Source organism: Bombus bifarius, unplaced genomic scaffold, assembly GCF_011952205.1.
Source record: "Bombus bifarius isolate JDL3187 unplaced genomic scaffold, Bbif_JDL3187 scf7180000009126_frag, whole genome shotgun sequence".
Lineage (NCBI taxonomy): Eukaryota > Metazoa > Arthropoda > Insecta > Hymenoptera > Apidae > Bombus > Bombus bifarius.
The window spans coordinates 1-20,629 of NW_022884915.1; the positions used below are offsets into that span (position 1 = coordinate 1).

The 20,629-nt window shown below is 32.1% G+C and overlaps 1 protein-coding gene, 1 long non-coding RNA gene and 3 pseudogenes across 3 annotated transcripts; 3 read left to right on the top strand and 2 right to left on the bottom strand.

The window, feature by feature from the left end:
• The first annotated feature begins 7 nt into the window (after window positions 1-7).
• Window positions 8-3,157, top strand: LOC117213849. 2 transcript variants are annotated; one of them, XR_004488731.1, is made up of 2 exons: window positions 8-373; window positions 451-569. XR_004488731.1 is itself a non-coding variant. In XM_033459547.1 (2 exons), the coding sequence occupies exons 1-2, from the start codon at window positions 268-270 to the stop codon at window positions 856-858; spliced, it is 450 nt and encodes a 149-aa protein (XP_033315438.1). In that variant the 5' UTR covers window positions 8-267; the 3' UTR covers window positions 859-3,157. The 2 variants fall into 2 exon arrangements, 1 of the variants encoding a protein (XP_033315438.1); XM_033459547.1 differs by having other exon boundaries at window positions 8-309; window positions 451-3,157.
• Window positions 3,158-3,812: 655 nt separating this feature from the next.
• Window positions 3,813-5,733, bottom strand: LOC117213848 (annotated as a pseudogene).
• On the top strand, window positions 5,081-8,312 carry LOC117213846 (annotated as a pseudogene).
• Window positions 8,313-9,795: 1,483 nt separating this feature from the next.
• LOC117213850 lies at window positions 9,796-12,652 on the bottom strand (annotated as a pseudogene).
• A 1,835-nt stretch (window positions 12,653-14,487) lies between these two features.
• On the top strand, window positions 14,488-16,949 carry LOC117213853. The gene is made up of 2 exons (XR_004488732.1): window positions 14,488-14,986; window positions 15,140-16,949. It is a non-coding gene; the product is annotated as an uncharacterized LOC117213853 (long non-coding RNA).
• The last annotated feature ends 3,680 nt before the right edge of the window (window positions 16,950-20,629 follow it).

The window sequence follows — 20,629 nt, forward strand, 5'->3', positions numbered from 1 at the left end:
TTTGCATAATTTCACCGAAAAAGATACTCTGTAGAATGACAGGTTCGTTTGTTTATGTGATCCGCGATCGCAACTATTTCAAGGGGATTTTATAAATAACCATACACACGATATTCAGTGTATTTTCGTATTCTCGTTTATTTTTGGGAGATTTGTAAAACTGTTGAACAAAATAATTGAGTAACGATTATATTTGCTGAGAAAAAGTCTTTTTCTCTGTACTCCTCCTTCTACTTCAAGCATGTAGTATTGACAATAAGATTGACAATGGCTGAAAGTAATCCAAAAGAGTTTTCACCATGGTTATCGGTAACGAAAAAGATTTGAATCATCTTTAATACTTATTCGTAACTAGAATCATTTCAACTAAAATGTAAATTCTTATATTATAACTTTTTTAATTTGTTATGGCCCCTGACTACAACCTAACCTATCATTCTTATTTCGTAGGAGAAGACGAATGCCGTGAAGGCGTTAGCGCGCGAACAGTGCGAAGCGACGGTACAGCTGCAGCGTCAGCAGCAGCTGCAACAGCACCAGAACCAGCCCCAGCTACAAGCACCAGAACCAGCCCCAGCTACAACAGCAACAACAACTACGTGGCCCGTTAACCATCCACCATGCTGGCTGCTCAACGAAAGTCGGGCCCGTGACGAACCAACTAAATACCAGCCACGCAATGCACGGCCGAGCTGCACAGTACCAACACTATCATCAGCATCATCATCATCGACACGTGTCAATGTCCCCACCGCCCTTGTTGCTCTCATCGCCAGCTCCGATCGCGGCGACGCACAATCATCAGAACGTGAGCGGACACAGAAACGTGGTTACGCCACCGGATACATCAGCAGATAGATCGCCACCGAGTCCTGGAAATAAGCTAAATAGATCGCAGCATTTGCCACGGGAAGCAACCGGCAGCGTCAGTCCTGGTCTTCCGGCTGCCACATTGGATCTAAGTAGCGCAGCAACCACCAATAGTCCGCATGAATTGTCCACGTTAGTTTAGAAATTTGGTCCGAACATTATATCTTCACATAGGATTGGAGATTAATAGTTGATAGTTAATTTACACATCGATCTTTTTATTTGTAAATTGGGTCGTGGTTTAGAGTTGGTTTGTAAAAATTCGGTCCTAATTGTTAAATGATGAATATTGATTAAGAATAATAGGCATTGATGTACCAATCTTTTTTTAACTTATATACTTGAGCACACGCATTGGAGATTTCACTTTTATTCAGTGATACAGCAACTTCATTACTCGCTTATTCAATACGGCAATTGCATATATTTCATGGACATTTTAACAATGTTTTGAATAATTTCTAACGGTACAATTGTGATGAAGTGAAAAAGATCGTGATAAGAAACAGAGAGAAAAGTTGCTCGTTAATGAATATTGACCAGAAATAAAGTAATTTCTAAAGAATATCCCGAAGACGTCGTAGATATTACGAAAGGAATGATTAATTTATACCCGCCTGTATCTTGCCATTACCATACTATTATTATTATTATTAATATTGTTAGTAGTACTTGATTACATTATTATTAATATTAATATTATTGCCTTATTATTATTAATGTTATGGAACCTCTAGTCCTAGGTTACTTTCGCTGCCACGAAAGGATAAGATTTTTTGACTAGTCGAATTTTTGACTATTACGTGTAATTCAAGTTTTCCTGTTGCGCATGCGCAGTAGAAAGAAAGTTAGCGGAACTCAAATCTCGAACTATAGAGAGTTGAAAAGTAGTAAAAGTAAAAAAGCACGAATAACATTTGTATTTGTGCTGGATTAAGTTTGATAATTGAAAATTGAGTTTGATGATAACATTTTTTTCGTATTCGCTTTGGTAAATATTAGTTTTATTTAAAATTGAACAAAGCATTTTATGTTTTTCAAATACGGTACATAATCGTAATATCGAATTTTGTAAACTGATAGTAAGAAACTCTATAATTCGAGACTGGAACTTTGATCAAGTTCACATTGAACGTAAACTGACTTAATTTTGTTATTTAAGCGTGTATACTATACGTGTTTGTTCCTTCTTCTCTTGTGCGCAGGCTATAGCTTAATTACTTCCAATAAACGCAGTTATATCGAATCAATGACCGATACAAATTTAGATATTAGGATTATTTAAACAAGAGATTAAAAACTAAAAAGTATTGTTTTTATACTGCATATGTACATATGCAATATGAACGACAGTTTGTGTAATAATATGTACCCCTCTTCTTAGTTTACTTTTGTATATTTTGCGACATTTGATATTAATTTTATGAGGAACGTACTTACACTTTATCTTTGTAATTAAATGTGAAATGAAAGAAAAGAAATGACATGAGAAAAGGAAATTCGATGTATGAGTATATACGAATTGACGGAATTAAAATTTAACGCTATATTTAAATAGAAAACGTGAAATATCTTGTCATCTTAAAATAACTTGATCATTCCTATTCTTTTACATAAAAACACTTTTCGACTGTAACTTAAGAAAAATGTCTGCTAACGTGAAACGTGCCAGAAAAAATTAACAACTTCCATTAAATTGGCAAATTTCTCATTAATATCGTAAAACTCGCGTTTACAAAGATCAGATCAGTGTACATAATATACAAAACAAATGCAGAATATATAAATATAGCACATACGTTCTGAATTATATTCGAATTGGGCAGGGTAACCAAGTGAAAATATGTAAATTTCACGATGTGTAATGTACACTTTATCGAACTTGTAAGTAGTGTAGAAATAGAATATTTTACACGTAACAAAATATACAAACGACAATACACAAGTTAAATTATTTGTTAGATCCATGTATAACAAGCATAGTACAAAAGTGTTTTAGCTTTATGTACTGGTAATTATGAGAAATACCAACTTAATAGATGTATTTGGTATGTACCTAGTTAAGAAAACAATAAATTATTCTGAACAGATAAAGCGTTTAGTAGCTTGTGAAGTATGAATTTTCGAAAACGTAAGTATTTTATATCTAAGTAGTTAAGAAACGCGAGCAAGGGAAATCAAACAAAGGAACAAAGTTTTTTTGTTTAAAAATATTTAATTTGTTGTTCTATTATCCGAGGTTAGAAGCGATAATGTACAAAATCTGAATAAATAAGATTCCTCAATATTATTGAATTTTAATTCTAGGGTAAAGTAATATATCCGCATATTTTATTTATATACAATATGTATAAATAATGATGTGATTTGACTAATTTTGTTGAAAGAATATTTGTACTTTTTACGTAAAACTTTCTTGTCTTTTACAAACTTTCTTGTAATTAATAAACCAGTAAACACAATATTAATAAAATCTATTAAAATTATAAACAAACTCATAAGTTTTAATTTTAGTCCTTAAAGGTTGAAATATTTTGCACCAATGTCGAGACACTTGTTTTAATCCAAAACATTACTATACTGAATCGATAATGTTGCATGTGCCACGAAAATGATGATAGTGTCAGATAACTTGTTGTGAAACGAAAAAGCATTGCATGTACATTTCTGTTGTTTTGTTGACCATGAGTTTGATGATCTTTTAAACTTGCCCACAGCTAAGAAATCAAACAGTATATCTAAACGAAATTAATTTCAAATTATTTTTTAGGTTCTAAGCTTTTATCTAATCTTTCAGAAGTTGCAAAATTTATTCCACAAGAGTCTTTTTTATCATAACCAAGTACACATCTTAAAACCATTTAAGTCTTCCTTAGTAATTTCTTCTTATCTTTAATAGTAACGAAAATAATTTAGATGAACGTTTTAAAATTGACACCCTGTATATTAAAAATAAAAGATATATTTTCTTCATAATTGGATAGGCTTTTTACAATGGCAATGTACAAATATCAAAATTGCAATTATACTATAACATATGTATATATATAAGCTTCACATTTAAACACAAGATTCTTTATTATATTTTTTTAATACCAATATTTTAATAATTATAACAAGGGTTTTTTAACAAGAGATGTATAACATTGTATACAAATTTTCAAAAACCTATAGATAATTTCAGTTATGCTCTTGCATCATTAATTGTTGATGTAACTCTTACCTCAATTCCATCTAGTTCCTTAGACATTACTATTTGACAGCCTAGCCGTGACCTGAAATTAAATATTATATAACTGAATATGTCAATAAATATATTTATTGCTATACAAATTAATACTAATACACAATAAGATTTCTATTTATCCATTTGAAAATCAACATTGTAAATATGCTAATTCCAACATAGATTTGTAATGATTATAGGGTCATAAATAAAAAACTATGAAAATTTATTATAATTTCAGTTTCGTAGTATTCAGAGATAGCGATTTGAAATTCTACATTGAGATGCAGATTTCGAAATACCCAATACTAACCTGTTTTTACATAAATTTAAATAGAAAAATTCACTTTATAAAATATTAAAAGGTAATAGAATTAATAATGTGAATGATTTGATACTGATTATTATGAACTAACGTATCTGTTAATTCATATGCTCAATCCAACATGTCTAATTCTTCATCTGTTGGGTTGTCAGGAAGTGCATCATAAACTTCTTTCGAAAATATTAAATGGCACGTACTACAAGTTAATGTTCCTTCACAAGCACCTATATCAATTATATTTTAATATTACAACATACTTATATAACAAAGTATCAAAAGTTAAAAATAATAAGAATATTAAACTTGATAAAAATGAAAATTTTCAAATATTTTCTACCTCAAAATTATTTATTTTAAATTAAGTAAATTATGCTTCTTTAAAACATACCATATCCATCTAAATCAATTTCATTATTTACTACTATGCCTAATATAGTATCTCCAACTTTCTCTTTGCTTTGATTCTCTCTCCACTTGCTTTAACAAACGTTATATTTACTCTGAAAATAATATTTATGAAAGATAAAAATTATCTCAATATAATTATTTTCTTTATTTTTTGTGTTTCTTCAATTAATCTTCTCTTAATTATACCTTAATTATATGTATCACTTATGATAATAGAAATAATTTAAAAATAAGATATACTTGTCTTAATAATATATAAATAAAATTCGTATATCATATATTTATAACAGTGTTATATTTTTAGTTGTTCACTGTCAATGTTGTTCTTATTAATACTATTCTATTAATACTATGTTATTTTTCTAGATGTTGTACTCCTACAAAGAGAAAAATTTCTTAGACATTATTATTAGCATTATTATTTTGACACCAATTTTATATTGGAAGGTAAGTACTGAAATTCTATTAAAAAAAGAAGGAAAGCACAAGAAAATTTGTATCACTTACTCTTGTTTTTCTGAAAGTGGTTGCGTGGTCGATATTCCTCTTGTTGCCTGCAAAAAGGGCAACGTTGTGTTGCTTGTATATTTTGAATAATTTGATGCAATACCGAGAATTGATCTCGAAAATTTTTGTAATTGATTTACTAACGCCATTCCACTGTCATAAATATCATGAGTATGGGACACCCTGACCGAACACCAGATATTGCGGAAAATATCAATTGTAGATCAATTGTACTTTGTACAGAAACTTTCACGGCATTCTTCGGCTGCTATACTGGGACGTTCCTTTACTGTGATAGGTTATAAAACGATTCCTAACACAAGTGACGTATCTCTACCGGACACGTGCTCTTCGGGCCACACGTTTTATGATACAAGACCAGCAAAATGATCAATGTGTAATTTTACATATCTTACATTTTTTCCAAATAAAATATTGTTTTTATTAAACGTTTAAAACCTCAGGCAACATTTATTTCATCTGATTTCAGTTTTACAAATATATATCTATAATACATATCTGTATAAATTACGGTCTGGTTATATCAAACAGGGACCGACACTCGCTAGGGAAAACTGCCCAAAAATTGAATCGTAAAAACCAATATGAAAGATAACAAATTTCTCGTTCTGCGGAACAAATAGAAATGAGCAGAGTATCTTTATCTTTATCTGAGACATTCAAAGCGTATCACGCATACGCTAAACCTGAAGAAAACTTTCTTGTCTTCCATGTTCATTTTTCCCTTTCCATTTGCGAACGGTTTCTTCTATATTTATTTATATGTTCGTGATTGATGCTATTGACAACATACAACTAAGGGGAAATACGAATAGTAATAGATAGATGTATAATTCATTATGCAATTTTATAGAATTATATCTTATTTATCTTCAGATATAAAAACTATATTTACCAGCTGAAACACTAACGCATATGCAGTATAATATAATCTACTTAATAATCTCGTTTTAGTTATAATATGTGATTAATTCTTTTGCTATTTCGCTATAAACAGTTTTTTGTGCATACAATATTTTTTTATAGTATTCTAATATATTGTTAGATATTGTAAAGAAAGTAAAATACAGTTATTGAAGTCTGGGAACATTCAATGTTAACCTTGCTTCAAAAAATAATCTTTCGAATGAATGGGGAATAGATTTTTAGTATTATAGTTGGTATAATGTCATCATTGTTTACAATGTGTTAGAGTTAAAGAAATGAGACAAATTAATATTTCAGAAGCAAATTCAATATTTAAATGATGTTATTTTAAAATGGCAGGTGATATGAATGTTCTTTTTATACGAGGAAATGGAAACGTATGTATGGTAATGGAAACGTAATGGTTTTAACATTATTTTAGTACAAGATCTTAGCATAATAGTAATTAACAGTATCCATTACCTTTTAGTCGATTTTTGAAAAATGACATATATGATAATTTGCAATAGTTTGATAATAAAATACTTGTATCAATATTAATAACGTATAATTTGCTATCTCAAAAGGATACAGACACAGCCAATGATAATGTTTGGGATGATAGTGCATTAATAGAAGCATATGATAAAGCAATAAATTTAGCAAAAGAAGAAGTTATCAAGCGAATGGGAATGGATGTTGGAAATTCTCAACCGAAAGGAAACCTACAAAATCTTAAGCAGCCTAAACACGCAAGTAAATTACACAAGGTTGTGATTTTGATAGAATATTACAAATTTGATACAGAATATTATTAAATATATTGATTAAGAAGCAAATTATTTTATTTTGCTATTTACTTATATTTATTTGTATACACATCTTTTCTCTATAGAAATGGATCATAGGAGCACCTTGTCGTGCAATATACTCAGAGGATGGAGAAATTTATGAAGCTATAATATAAAAAATTTACGAAAACAATGGCACGTGTGTTGTAAAATTTGTAGGTAATACCTTTAGCATGATGGTTATGTCAATTAAGAAATGTACTAAAAATACATATATATATGAAGTAAAGGCTTTCGCATAGTCTATTACAGTGTCATTCAGCAGGTCCTTAACTGGGCAGGAGTACCTGTCAATGTCTATGGGGAGACCCATAGATGATATAGTGGGATATAGGGTCATGAACCATAAACATGCATGTTACTTATTGTTCATTATTAGCTGCTTGGAATATAATTCTCCTCATTAGACGAGTGATTATTACTACATATATCAAGGCAAACATTTATACATATACATTTATGCACGGGAAATTCTAATACATTGCCTGTAAGGACGGTAACTGAATGGCACTCAGTCATTCTATTAAATGACAAAAATTTCTTTTACTCTGTGTTTAGGCTATGGTAATACAGAGAAAGTCGAGTTGAGTTCTCTTTTAGAATCAGAAGGTTTGCAAAGTCAAATAGCACAACAAAAGAAAGCTTTGGAAGAGAAATTCAATGAAGAGAACGATGAGACTTGTGAGACTAATTTTTCTACAAATGTAAATTCGAAAAAATATAATGTAGAAAAAATGGATTGTGACTCTGAAGAAGCAAATGCGTATAAACATCACTTCATACCGGGACCATCTTTCAATTCGATGACTGATATAATGCCACCTGCACCTCCTTTACCACCACAATTAATGGCCAAGTAAGTACAATTTAAAAATTCTAATGGAATGCTGAATACTTCTAATATTAATAAGTAATTTGGAATAGGTTTAACATTTTATTTGGAAAAAAAATACGAAATTTTAATAAAATGTACTAGATTACCAGATAATGATACAGACGCACTTTCAAGTATGTTGATGTCATGGTATATTAGTGGTTACATGGTATATTACACAGGTAATTATTTCATATAAGTATTTTATTGTATATTAAATTTTCAATGGACTATGTTATTTCTTTTGTAGGTTATTATCATGGTTTGAAACAAGCAAGAAACAATCAAGAGAACAGGAAGAACTGTTGATTATATCAATTTTTTCAATAACAATATAACGATAATATAAGATATAATAAAATATAAAACTCATTGTATTTATTTACTTCAATTATTTGAAATAAAGAACAGCTTTATTTTCATATAAGACTTTAAGACTTTTTAAAAAATAATTACTAAGATAAGAAAACATAAAAAACATATTTTTGATAAAATACACTCACATATATATGTCGGGTTATCATTAGGATTTAAGGCGCGTAATGATCCTTCGTTTGAATTAGCCATTGTTTTACGAAACAGAGAATATATTTACGCGAATAAACAAGATTTTACAAAATATTATGAATAATGAGTTTAATAAATAATAAGATTAACAAACGATAAGTTTAACTAATAATTAGATTAAAGATTAATAAGTTTAACGAACAATAAGAGGAACGAATAATTAGCCATTGTTTTACGAAACAGAATATATTTACGCGAATAAACAAGATTTTACAAAATATTATGAATAATGAGTTTAATAAATAATAAGATTAACAAACGATAAGTTTAACTAATAATTAGATTAAAGATTAATAAGTTTAACGAACAATAAGAGGAACGAATAATATGTCTTACGAATAATGAATTTAACGTATAATGAGATTAACGATTGATAGGTTTCACGAATAATGAATTTAATTAACGCTATTAACAATGTTCCGGGGTTCAAACGAATCCACGGTCAACGGGATAACTCTTTACTATGTGTAGAATAATTTTAAACACAAAATACAATTGCTGAGACACTCGGTAAATTGCTCGATGTATCACTTTCCAAGGCGATCACACGAATGAATATCTGATGAAAATCTTTTTCGCTATACGACTGCATTTGTTTGTTATATGCTCGCTGGAAACATCGAGAAGGTTCCAATCGTTGTTGCTAGGCAATTTCTGTCAAAAGTTTGTTGTATACTCTTTGGAAACATCGAGAAAGATTCAAACGCCGTTACTAGGCAGTTTCTGTCTGGAGATTGATTCCTAATACAACGTGTGTCCCATTATATCGACATCTCTAAAGTACAATTCTATGTGATTTCTAGCGAGAACAATACAACCGATCCACACCTTCGTCAGGCAAAACGTTTATCCCGTGACCGTGGCTACGTTCGGCGACCAGTTGTCACCTCGAACCCACTTTCGCTTTCACAAATATCAAACAATTACAAATGACAATTGCTTAATTACAGTTATGATAAAATCTAGGCTAAAGCATTAGAAGGCTTCCTCAAAATTGCAAAGGGAAGGCTCCGGTTTTCCTTTCATCTCCGACATATATAATACAAGGATATAATACAACCGAACATTTTAAACTTAACCTATAGCGCGTGCGCGCACACACACGCATACACATGACACACATGACACACATGCGCGGACACACATGCGCGCATACACACATGCACACACATGCGAATGATTTCTCGAACGATAATCCATTTATTTATATTTTTCAATATCTGTCCTTACGATTGCGTATTTATTTGTTCCACGTATCATATTTATCTATTTGCATAACTGTAGGTGACATTTTTTTTAACAATTTTGCTAATATTTCATAACTTTTTAATTCATATTTCAAAGTGGTAACAGGTGTTTCTTTCTTTTCAAGTCTCCTCCATATCGGGCTTATTTCTAGTAGCCACGCTTGCTTACAAAGCAATTTTATATCTGCACAAGAATATCTTTCAGTACATTTTACTATGTGGTTTACAATATCTGTATTTTCTAATAAGTGGTTGCTAAGGTATAATTTGAATATATCAAGTAGAGCAACTTCATTGGGTAATGATACGTATATTTGCTTTTCGAGACGCCTGAGTAAAGCTGCATCAATGCCCCTAATAACATATTTACAATAAATATTATCGTTCTATTATACTAATAATAATGAAGGAATACTTCAAACAACACAATAACATATTTGGAATTTGGAGAAATATTACGATATTTTCAACTTAGAAAACATTGAAATAACGTGATATACGTACCAAGGGGAATTAGTTGTAGCCAGAAGAACTACATTAGAATTCTCATTAGACACTAATCCATCCAATCTAGAAAGAAGTTCTGATCTGAATCTCTTTGCAGGTTCAGACAATATACAGTCTCCTTTATTTGTGGCGATCCAGTCAATCTCGTCGATAAAAATAATTGTAGGCGAATGACTATAGGCAAATTCAAATAAAACCTGTTCAGTTTAACAAATGTATTATTCATTAAATATTATATTCGAAATTCCTTAAATTCATTGCCTCATCACGAATATGATATCATTTCGTTTTCCAAACAACTATTCTATTTATATATAAATGACGAAAAATAAAATCAAATCTTTTTATACCTAGAATCTCTCCTTCATAGACAAAGGAACAAAGAAACTTACATAGACAAAGCAACTTACACGTATATACTTCTCGGAATCGCCTCTCCATTTGCTGACCAATGAGCTGGCAGTTATGTTAAAAAAGGTGCAATGGCATTCTGTCGCGACTGCCTTCGCTAACATCGTTTTCCCTGTTTTGTATATTTCTTGTAAACACGTACAGAAATGAAAAGAATGCGAGTATCTTACCTGTACCAGGTGGGCCGTACAGCAAAATACCTCTCCAGGGGGAAAACGGGCCATCAAAAAAGATAGGATACTCAAGGGGATACACAATGGCCTCCTTAACAGCGGTTTTACATTCTTCTAGGCCTATAACGTCATCCCAATGTACATTTAATTTGTTTACTATGATCTCCTGTGACGATACAAAGATAAAATGGCGTCTTCTCTATATTAAGTAAACGTTACGTAATTTGATATTTGAAGCGTTACTGAAATCACGTCATCGTCGATATACGTTGAACGGTTTATCGATGGGAATTTTATCGTTTAAAAGCTTTACGATACGTATATTAATCAAAAATAACTTACGCATGAGATGTCCTCAGCAATCTTTCGTAATTCCAGATTATCTTAATAAAGCTTTTCAATGCATTTCAATATCTTCAATTGCATGGATTGTTCCATTGGGATGTTAAATAGCTCTTCTGATGAACGTCCATCACTCTCATTGGGGAATAGTGACGTCACTGTCATTGCGAGATTAATATGATTCGTATTGTCATCAGTTATCTTCTGCTGTAGATTTGTCTCTTTCACAGGCTCACTTCTTGCTTCTTTACTAACAGATTTGGCTTTTGTCTCAATACTTCTACAAACACTGGATCATATTGTAATACGATACGTTGAATACGATACGTTGAATACCGTTTAATATCGTTAAATAATTTAAATTCTTACGTTTTGCTTGCATTTGTCACTTCCCTCGTCATTTCCCTTCCAGTTATTTTCTTACACAATATGGGATATTTTTGAAATTTCATCTTGTAATAATTTTCATACTCTGCAACGATAATTTCCAAATCGATGTTGTCGCAGACCCGATGTTCTGGAGATAGACGAGCTTCCCGGAATAATACATCGCTAATGTCTATATACCTAAAGAAATGTAGTTTTTAATTAATTATAGTTTTTAACTGATTAAAAATATTTTTCGCAATGACTGAACACTATAAGATAACCATCAAACAACTGTTTTATCTCTAGGTAAGACAGGCAAAAGAATGTATTTACTATATAAATCCTCGAAGATAATTTCTTGTCTTCTGCTCTTTAATTTCCAATTTTTAGATGGATAAGAATAATTTGAATTTATATTTCATATATTTGTTTATAACTAGTTAATCTACATTATCGATTGAGTTATTCTTAACTACTGAATTACCGATGTCGAATTTTCAAATTTGGTTTCGCCTTCTCTTTCCACGATGTCCACTGATTTCTATTTCGATTGGTCACTGACACTATTCAAGAGAATTGGAACTAGGAATATATTTTAATTATAATATACTCACCCATTGTGTTCCAAATAATCACATACAAGGTATAATATGTTCCGATGACGTTCCGAAATACGACTCTCCTCCTAATATAATTATTTTTTCATTACAATAATATAAGTTTTTTCATGTAATTTTTTGTTACATTTGCGAATTCAACGAGTTACACATGATTTTTCATGAAACACGAACGTTAAAAATATTTGATACAGCCTAATTATAAAAATTGTTAGAAGCAAAAGTCATAGATACTATGTGCGAGTATCGCATGAAACGAACAGCTATTAAGAGAACTGCAGCAATATTACAAATCAAATAACAAAACACACTCGTCTGTGACGTGGAAATTCTAAAATCTAAAATCTAAAATCTAGAATATTCCTTACCTTTTTTCGCAGATTATAAAATATCTTATTCATACTACCTTGCATCGATAAATCACCGTTCATAGTGACACTTTCAAATCGCCTATCGTTTCTCAATGGATACGAGAATTTCCGTTTATTACTTTAAAAACAACCCGTCCATTACGTTTCTCTTAAAAAATTCTTTCAACTCCGTTGAAAACCGAGCATCAAACAAGAGACAAACGATTTGTTGCCATGGAAATGTTTGGTTCACACATAAGCAACGCACAAATATAATGATAGAATAGCTGAGTGTGTGTACTGTATAGTAAGATGGATGCAACATGGAAATAGAAAGAGAACACCATGTATAGATACTTCCTGTCCTTGTTTAATCAGGCATGCACACTAGTGGACACTGACGCTGCTCGTATACCCCTGTTACATATTTCCTGTACAAGTGCGCGTCATTAGACAAGGACGGAACATCCTCTCTCTACTTCTCTATCGCGTTTTTAGTTCGCTCACGCGCTCTGTACTTATATCTATTACATTTCCACCATAAGCAGCGGCCGTGCAGTGACTTACAAAAGTTCCGAACGGTTCCATCCTGGGCGGACGGTTAATTGCGTTCGGTACTTCGAGACAGGAAGGTGAGTACAGAATCGCTCCTCTTAGTACTCTTATTAGAAGTGTTATCATCGAATATAAGTTTTTTCAATAAATTCTTATCGTTTTACAATCTTTCTAGAATACAATGACGTCAGCAATCGATCATTTTCGCGAATTTATTGTAAATTAATTGGGGGAATATCTGGAGTTCTTTATCGGTTTCGACTGTAAAATCAGCAACTATTCGAATTTTTCATTCATAATTGTGACGTTTTCGACTCTTCCGTTGCCAAGACCCTCTTGAGAGATTTTTGGCACGTTCCATCACCCTTGTTAAACGAGTGCACATTGGTGGATATATTGATTTCAAAAACCAATACGTGAACGAGGTTTATTATCTCACTAGGACAAAGAAATCCGTTTTATTCGCGAATTTTCCGTGTTTCTTCTTAATTTTCGTGAGTGTCTGGCGCGGAGCATTATTTGAATGAACTTTTCATCGTTCAGATTATATTTCGTTTAAAAAGATTGAAATTGATGTCGAGAGGAAATGAAACAAGGTGCTCGGGCATTCCATCGTTTCCCGGGGAAAGAGAAATATGAAAAAAACGGTCGTTCTTCCTTCTGCCATTTTCGTCCATTACCAAAATGGTATGACCCAAATGTCCCGGGCCGTGAATCAATCAAGCGAATTTTGAATAATTTTTGAATAATATCCAGTTAATAATTTGTGAAACAAATTAATTTCATTTTATCGTTGGAAACAAATTAGTTGGATTTTTCTTTCTTTAGCAGTTTTCGCCGGAGTTGACCTGACGTGCTACTTCAGTTTCCATCATCGCTTCTCGAAACTTCCAACGTCCTTGGTGTTGGAGTCTCCTTGCCCAGGTGAGTACATAGCTTCTAGATACTCGTCGCTGTTCATCCTTACGAGCCTCTCGAGCTTTAGTTGTCAATTGTTATCGTTAAAGGAAGAGAAGCTCGCGACAGATGTTATCGAACAAATCGTTTGTTCTCGAAAAGTTCGAACTTGTTCGTTGCGTTTGAATATATATGGACGGATGCCATTTTTCATGACATCTTCATGATTTGTCATGTCGTGAGTATAGCTTTGTGATTTATGTGAAATTTGACCACTATACCGTGATAGAAAAATATTTCCAATGAATTATAAATATTTTACATTGTGAATTATAAACATTTGTTAGAAATTATATCGTACTTGAGGTGAAAATGAACCATATATCTGCTTATGGAATACGAGGTAGTAAATCATTCGAAACATAATAACGATTAATTAAGTACATATACAATAACGTTTACGAATGAATATTGCGAATTATTGTATGGCTTTAATGCGGTATTTAATGTTTTGATTGCGGTCTTTGAAATGGTATCATAGGTGCTGATATAATATCGCGCGAAAAAGGAAAGACCAGTGGTTAATATTGCATGTGCACCAGTGCGTTGCGCTCGTCGGGGGTGGTTTTGACGCCGGTGCCGAGGAGAGGCGCAGAACGTGTTCGATCGACCCGCGAACGTAGCCCGTGCTCATACTGCGACAGAGTTCGTTTCAGTTAGGCTCAGTCGCTGTTTGTCCGTCGACAGCGTATAATCGCGTCGGCCTACGATTCCTTTTTTCTTCTTGTTTCTTGCGAACTCTCTCGCAACAGCCGTTCTATACGTACGCCGCCAGTATATTGCGTGATCATCGTTCCCGTTGCTTTCCTTACCCTCTCACGTCCTTCGAAGAAGACCTCCCTTTGGTTTTTCCTTGTTTGGAGGGAATTCATCGCTCGGACACATGGACTGCGAAGCACGAGGGTTGATCGAGGCATCAGCGTGATGTACTTTTCAGGTTTCATATTTTCTCTATGATACTTTCTAAGGAGAATTTGGAAGATATACATTTTTAGGAAATAAAGGTTTTTATGGAGTCATCGATAGGTTAGAATTTAATTAACTCTCTTACAACAGGTATTCCAATTTTTTAATATATAAATTTAGCTTCCTCTATGGTGTTAGAGAACATAATGCGGGCATTTTATGATATAACGAATATATTCGTATATATTTTAGTTTATTCATTCGTCAAATTTCCCTAGTAGGCCGGCCTGCAGTTCACATGCAGCACTTAGTAAAAATTTGTTTTGTTAGAGGTTGGCCATTCTTCTTGCTATAAAAATATCGTGAAGTCATATCATATGATAAAACACCTTCTGAAAGCTAGATGCTCGATAACGAGCCTAATGATTCTCGGTAGTTTGTAATGTCAAGCTTTGAATTGGCGAGATCGCTCTGCTGTCAAACCGCCGTCCAGCGGCGACCACATTCTTTAACCACGTTCAAGGGGTATATCACGCTACAGAAACCATCAAAGGGTTTGCAAGTTAGTTGCCTTTTAGAAGTGGGGCAATTGGTTGTTACATGTAATCCGTAGTTGCTGGCTGTTCTCCTTAGTCGCCATACATCATAGAGACGACAGTTATAGTCGCCAGTTGTCCTTGCTAATGGTTGCTTGTTGTCGCTAGTTAGTTCTCGTTATCGTTATGTATTCCATCAATCACGCGAAATTTAACGTATGGAAATTTATTCTTCTTTATTCTTTCTGTAGGGAGATTTTTTAAGACGAGGAAAATATAGAATATTTTAAGACGACTGTTTTATGATACAACAAAGTGGAAAGACGATTTAATTTTATAAAGTTTAAGGTAATTTTTTAAAAAACTTCGAATTTAAAAGATTCAAATAGATATCTTAAACGTAATTAAACCCTCCGTATCGTAAGAAATTAAATGAAACTGCGCAACAAAGTTAATACATTTAATGTATTATTTTAAACATTTATTTAAAAACATTTATTTAAAATTTAGCATTTGTCAGTTCGTTACATCTGCGGTAAAAGTTGTAACTACGAAGAAGCTTAACATATAGTGCGTCTCAAGACGACAGTAAAAAGTATTAAGAGATTTTTCGAGATTTTTTCTTTTAAGTTTCCAAGTACTTTTTCTATTTAACTTCTTTTTTTTGCATTTTCTAACAATATTCGATAAATAGAGACGAAATATGACAGTTCTTAGTTCGGGGATTTATTGGTTCGAAAGTTACTTCAAAAGTGTTTCTGGAGTTCGTGCGGTTAATACTTTTAAACTACTGAGTACGACTTATTCCGTATGGCTGGACAAATCTTTGTTGATACTGTAAGCGTAACTGGTCCGGATATTGTCTTGTGGAGATAGAAAAATACACGAAGTATTGATTGAACTACATATTTTTTTAATTCTTTTTTAATTCTTTTAGTTCTTCATATATTGATAATAAAACGATATTCCGCTACTTTGAGCACAATATAGTAATGTTTAAATAAATAATAAAATTTACGCATTTCGTCTTCATGCGTCGATAAGAAAATGCAAAAAAAGTTAAAGAAAGATGATGCGCAGACGCGAAGTTTAGTCAGCAATAATATTTAAAACCTCTAAAATATATTGTACACATTTATTTGCAAATAAGCTCAATGAAATTGAACTGTAACTGTGTTTCCAATAATGTCTTCGATGTATTGCTCGCCATTATGTCGGATTAACAGCTCTAAGTGATCGACCTTAATCACTAAATGGCGGCCGTGATTCAGTGGTATAGCTTTACATATGACGGACATCGCAGGCGCTTGTAAGACGTCCATTGTGAAACGTTTCCAATAGCACCGTTTATGTGATGGTGAAATCTGAATATATATATCGCTGAAATATATATCGCTTATCACTTGAGTCTGACACGATCGTTTTTAAATAGAATCACAATTTTTTATTCTTTACAAAATCAGTCTTTAAAGATTATGTGCAAATAAAATAGATAAATAGATAAATGGTTGTACAAACTTATAAAACAGATATTACAAGTATATCTAAATAAATGATATATTTATAAATTGTAATATTTGATCTAAAGTTTAAATAAATAAAAGAGATACTCGTGACTTACAATAAACGTATTTTTTTTTTTCAATTTTTAAACAAAGAAAAAGTGGATAACAATTTTTCAAAGTGTAAAAATCAACACAATGGTTGGTTTCTTTAATTAATCAATAACGTTTAAAGTTAATTAATGTCCAGAGTGGTTTGTACATTTTGTATTTCGCCGTATTTCAACGTTCGATGTGTAAATAGAACTTGATGCCTGAAATATCGAAAAAATAATTAAATCCGATCGTTCCGTCGAATTTGCAAATTGTATACTCGTGTAAAATCGAGTGCGCTTGTGTATGCTGATACGAAAAGTGGTAGTATATTTTTCCTTTTTCGATTATCGTTATCACTTTTTGTGTGGAAAAATTAATTCCGTGAAATGGAAGTGCAATCAATACGGCTTATCACGAAATAATAGCACAACGACGGTACATATTGGTATTGACGTCAGCTTCGCAAAATTTCTCGAGTATCGCGGTCGACTATTTGGGTTAAGAATTCAGTTTCAAGGTTCTACAAGCACGAGTATCTTATGGATATGAAATTTTCAGTGTACATTTTAATAACCATATTCCATATTGCATGCTGCGGTCCAAGAAAAATCCGCAGTTAATATTCTGCTAATCCCTGCTGCTTTTAAAGACCATAAGTAGTCGTCCGTAAGGTTTAAAAGATTTCGAGTAGATTTGTATTACGTATTTTATCTTCTAATTTTTAAAGAGAGGGTCGTGTTTAATTAATTGAAAATGACGAAACTGTAATGGGACATTATTATCAAATATTAAACGTGGTTCCATTGGGTACTTTTATGGTCTTTGCGAGATATATATGCATTATACGTTGCTATTAGCAACGCGTAGCGATGAACGATGGAGAGCAGTACCTTCGTTATCTCGTCTCGGTTGTGTACATATCAGTAATGCACAGTACTCGTACTAAATATCTTACAAATTCCATACAGATTTTCAGATTAGTTTCGAATAATACCAACACGACCATGATAGTCACAGTACAGTATTAAATAGTGCCACTATGCATAATACACTCCTAAAATGTTTCTACAAATATATTTGTCCGAATATTTTTGTCAGCTACTATATCCTAACCACGATTTATTAAACAATATATAGATTTAAAAAAGAATATATAACGACATTACTTGTTTAGGCTAGATTGGTTTAACTTGTATAGTTTTAATAATTGTGTAAGATCAAACAAGAACTTATCGTTAGTTTGGCGAGATTTGATTACACGAAGCAACATAATTGCTTTGAAACTCAGGACAGAAAACAATGTCAACCGGTAGACGCGTTTGTCTGGTGAACGTGTAACGCGTGAATAATAGATAGCGACAATCACGCGAACGTTAGTTACAGTTGACTTGGCTTACATTGTAGCATTCAAACTAGAGTATACGAGCCGTAAGCACTATTGAAAGTTCAAAGGTCGACTAGTGAGCTTCATCCTATCTCATTTTTTAATCAGGAGATGGATCGATTTGAAATCGTATTGATTTCGAGGATTATTATAGTTCTGTGGAAATTTTAAAGCGTGGTTTGTCTAATCTTGTCTCGTTAGCTACAGACTCTTTGGCGAGCAGCCTGAAACTTGATCCAGTTTCGAGAAAATGAAAAATTCGTTTCTTCTCTTTGCTTCCCTGTTCCTTCTTTCCTCCTTTTTCCCTTTTTACATCGCGTTAAGATCCGTTAAATAATATTGACTGCCGTGGACGCTGGCTGAGAAGTGCACTTTATAACTAGCTTTAAAATCACTGACGTCGATGAGGACAAAGGTAAGTTAGAGGGTCATTTATCTGAGCTGGTGTTATTCGACCTGAACTCTGCAGCTTTTCAGAGTTTCTTTCGTTTTTCTTTTAAGAGCAGAGATGTTAATTGGTCTCTTGTTACGTGTAAGAAGTATGTACTAAAGCTTATTTATCACCAATTGGTTGCTCAAAGTCGAGATATACATACCTATATTATATTAATACGTTACAGAAGATTACGCGTTAGTTAGCTTATGAGAATTTATAGTGTGTCACAGATCACAAAAGCAGAATGACTACTTTTTCATAAACGATATATGTATATGAATTGAAAGTTTAACTATTACGTCACATAATAGTATCACTTCTCTCGATAAACGTCGTCGAGTGCATATTGTTAAAGAATATTAGCCATTTGAATTCAATAGTTTCGAAGATACTAATGCTTCTGTGAAGTTTTTGCAGGCTGTTAATTTTTTATTGAGATACTACAAATTTTAAATAACTTCGATTAGAAATAAAAATCACATTACATTAACGCGTAGAATGTAACGTAACGTAGATAATGTAAATATAAATTATATTACAAGGAAACAATACGGGTAGGTAATGTGAAACATTCTGGTTAAAATTGCATCCTTTGAAGGCTAGGACACACAGTACTTACGAAGTAGATTAAGTACCAAATGGGGTACTTAAGAAAATTCATGTTGTCATTGTTTAATAAACATCTTCAGCTAATAGCTTTCTGCAAAAGCTGGTTTAAGTTATGCTAGCTTATTCCTTATTAATTGCAATTATATTGTTCGTATCTCCTAGAGGATTAACAATCCATTTTTATAATGGATAATAAAAGTAAATTCCTATTAGGTTGTGCCAAGTTTCTTTCGTTTTATAAAGAAATGACAGTTATGTTATTCTATATTATTTTATATTAAATTGGAAAAAGGTGGATCACACGTAATTCAATGAAATAATATAAAACGAAAAATGTTGTACATCTATTACTTTCTTATAAAACGAAAGAAACTTTTGGAACAACCTAATATTTCTCTACTACGACGCTTCTACAGTGCTAAAATATTTGATAAAAATGTTAAGAAATTCTAATATTGATTTAAGCGTATCGATTTATCTGTTCTTCATATTTGATCAAACAGAAATTGTTAATTATGATTTCCACTTAAAAGCGGATTGCATATTATGAGGATAAATTATCAAATTCATCTCTAATATACACATTAGAGAATCATTCATAGCCGCAATCCTGTTTACCGCTAACATTGCTGGTACTCAATAATTCATTAGGTGACTGCTTTAGCCGCACAGAATACACCTGTAAATAATTAATCGCCATTAATATTCCATCGACTTTTGAAAATCCCTCATGTGATCTATTTCATGCGATGAGAATATGTATAAATTGAGATTGCGATCGACCATCCTCAGTCGGATAAATCGAGTGATTCAAATTATAACACAAAAAAAGTTAAAACTAGTTACATTATCTTTTTCAATTTTTATGTATTATTTGGCGGAAGAAACTTTGGTAATTGGTAAGTAAAGTTCACCTCCTTAATGTTAATGATTTTAATATGTTATTAAGCTCAAAGTTCTAAGAAATTTTCTATATATATATACATATACATAACTGTGTGCGTATATATATAATATACGTATAACAGCCAAAGTTCAGCTCTCAAGTGTACGCAAAACTTTTATGTTCATTTTACG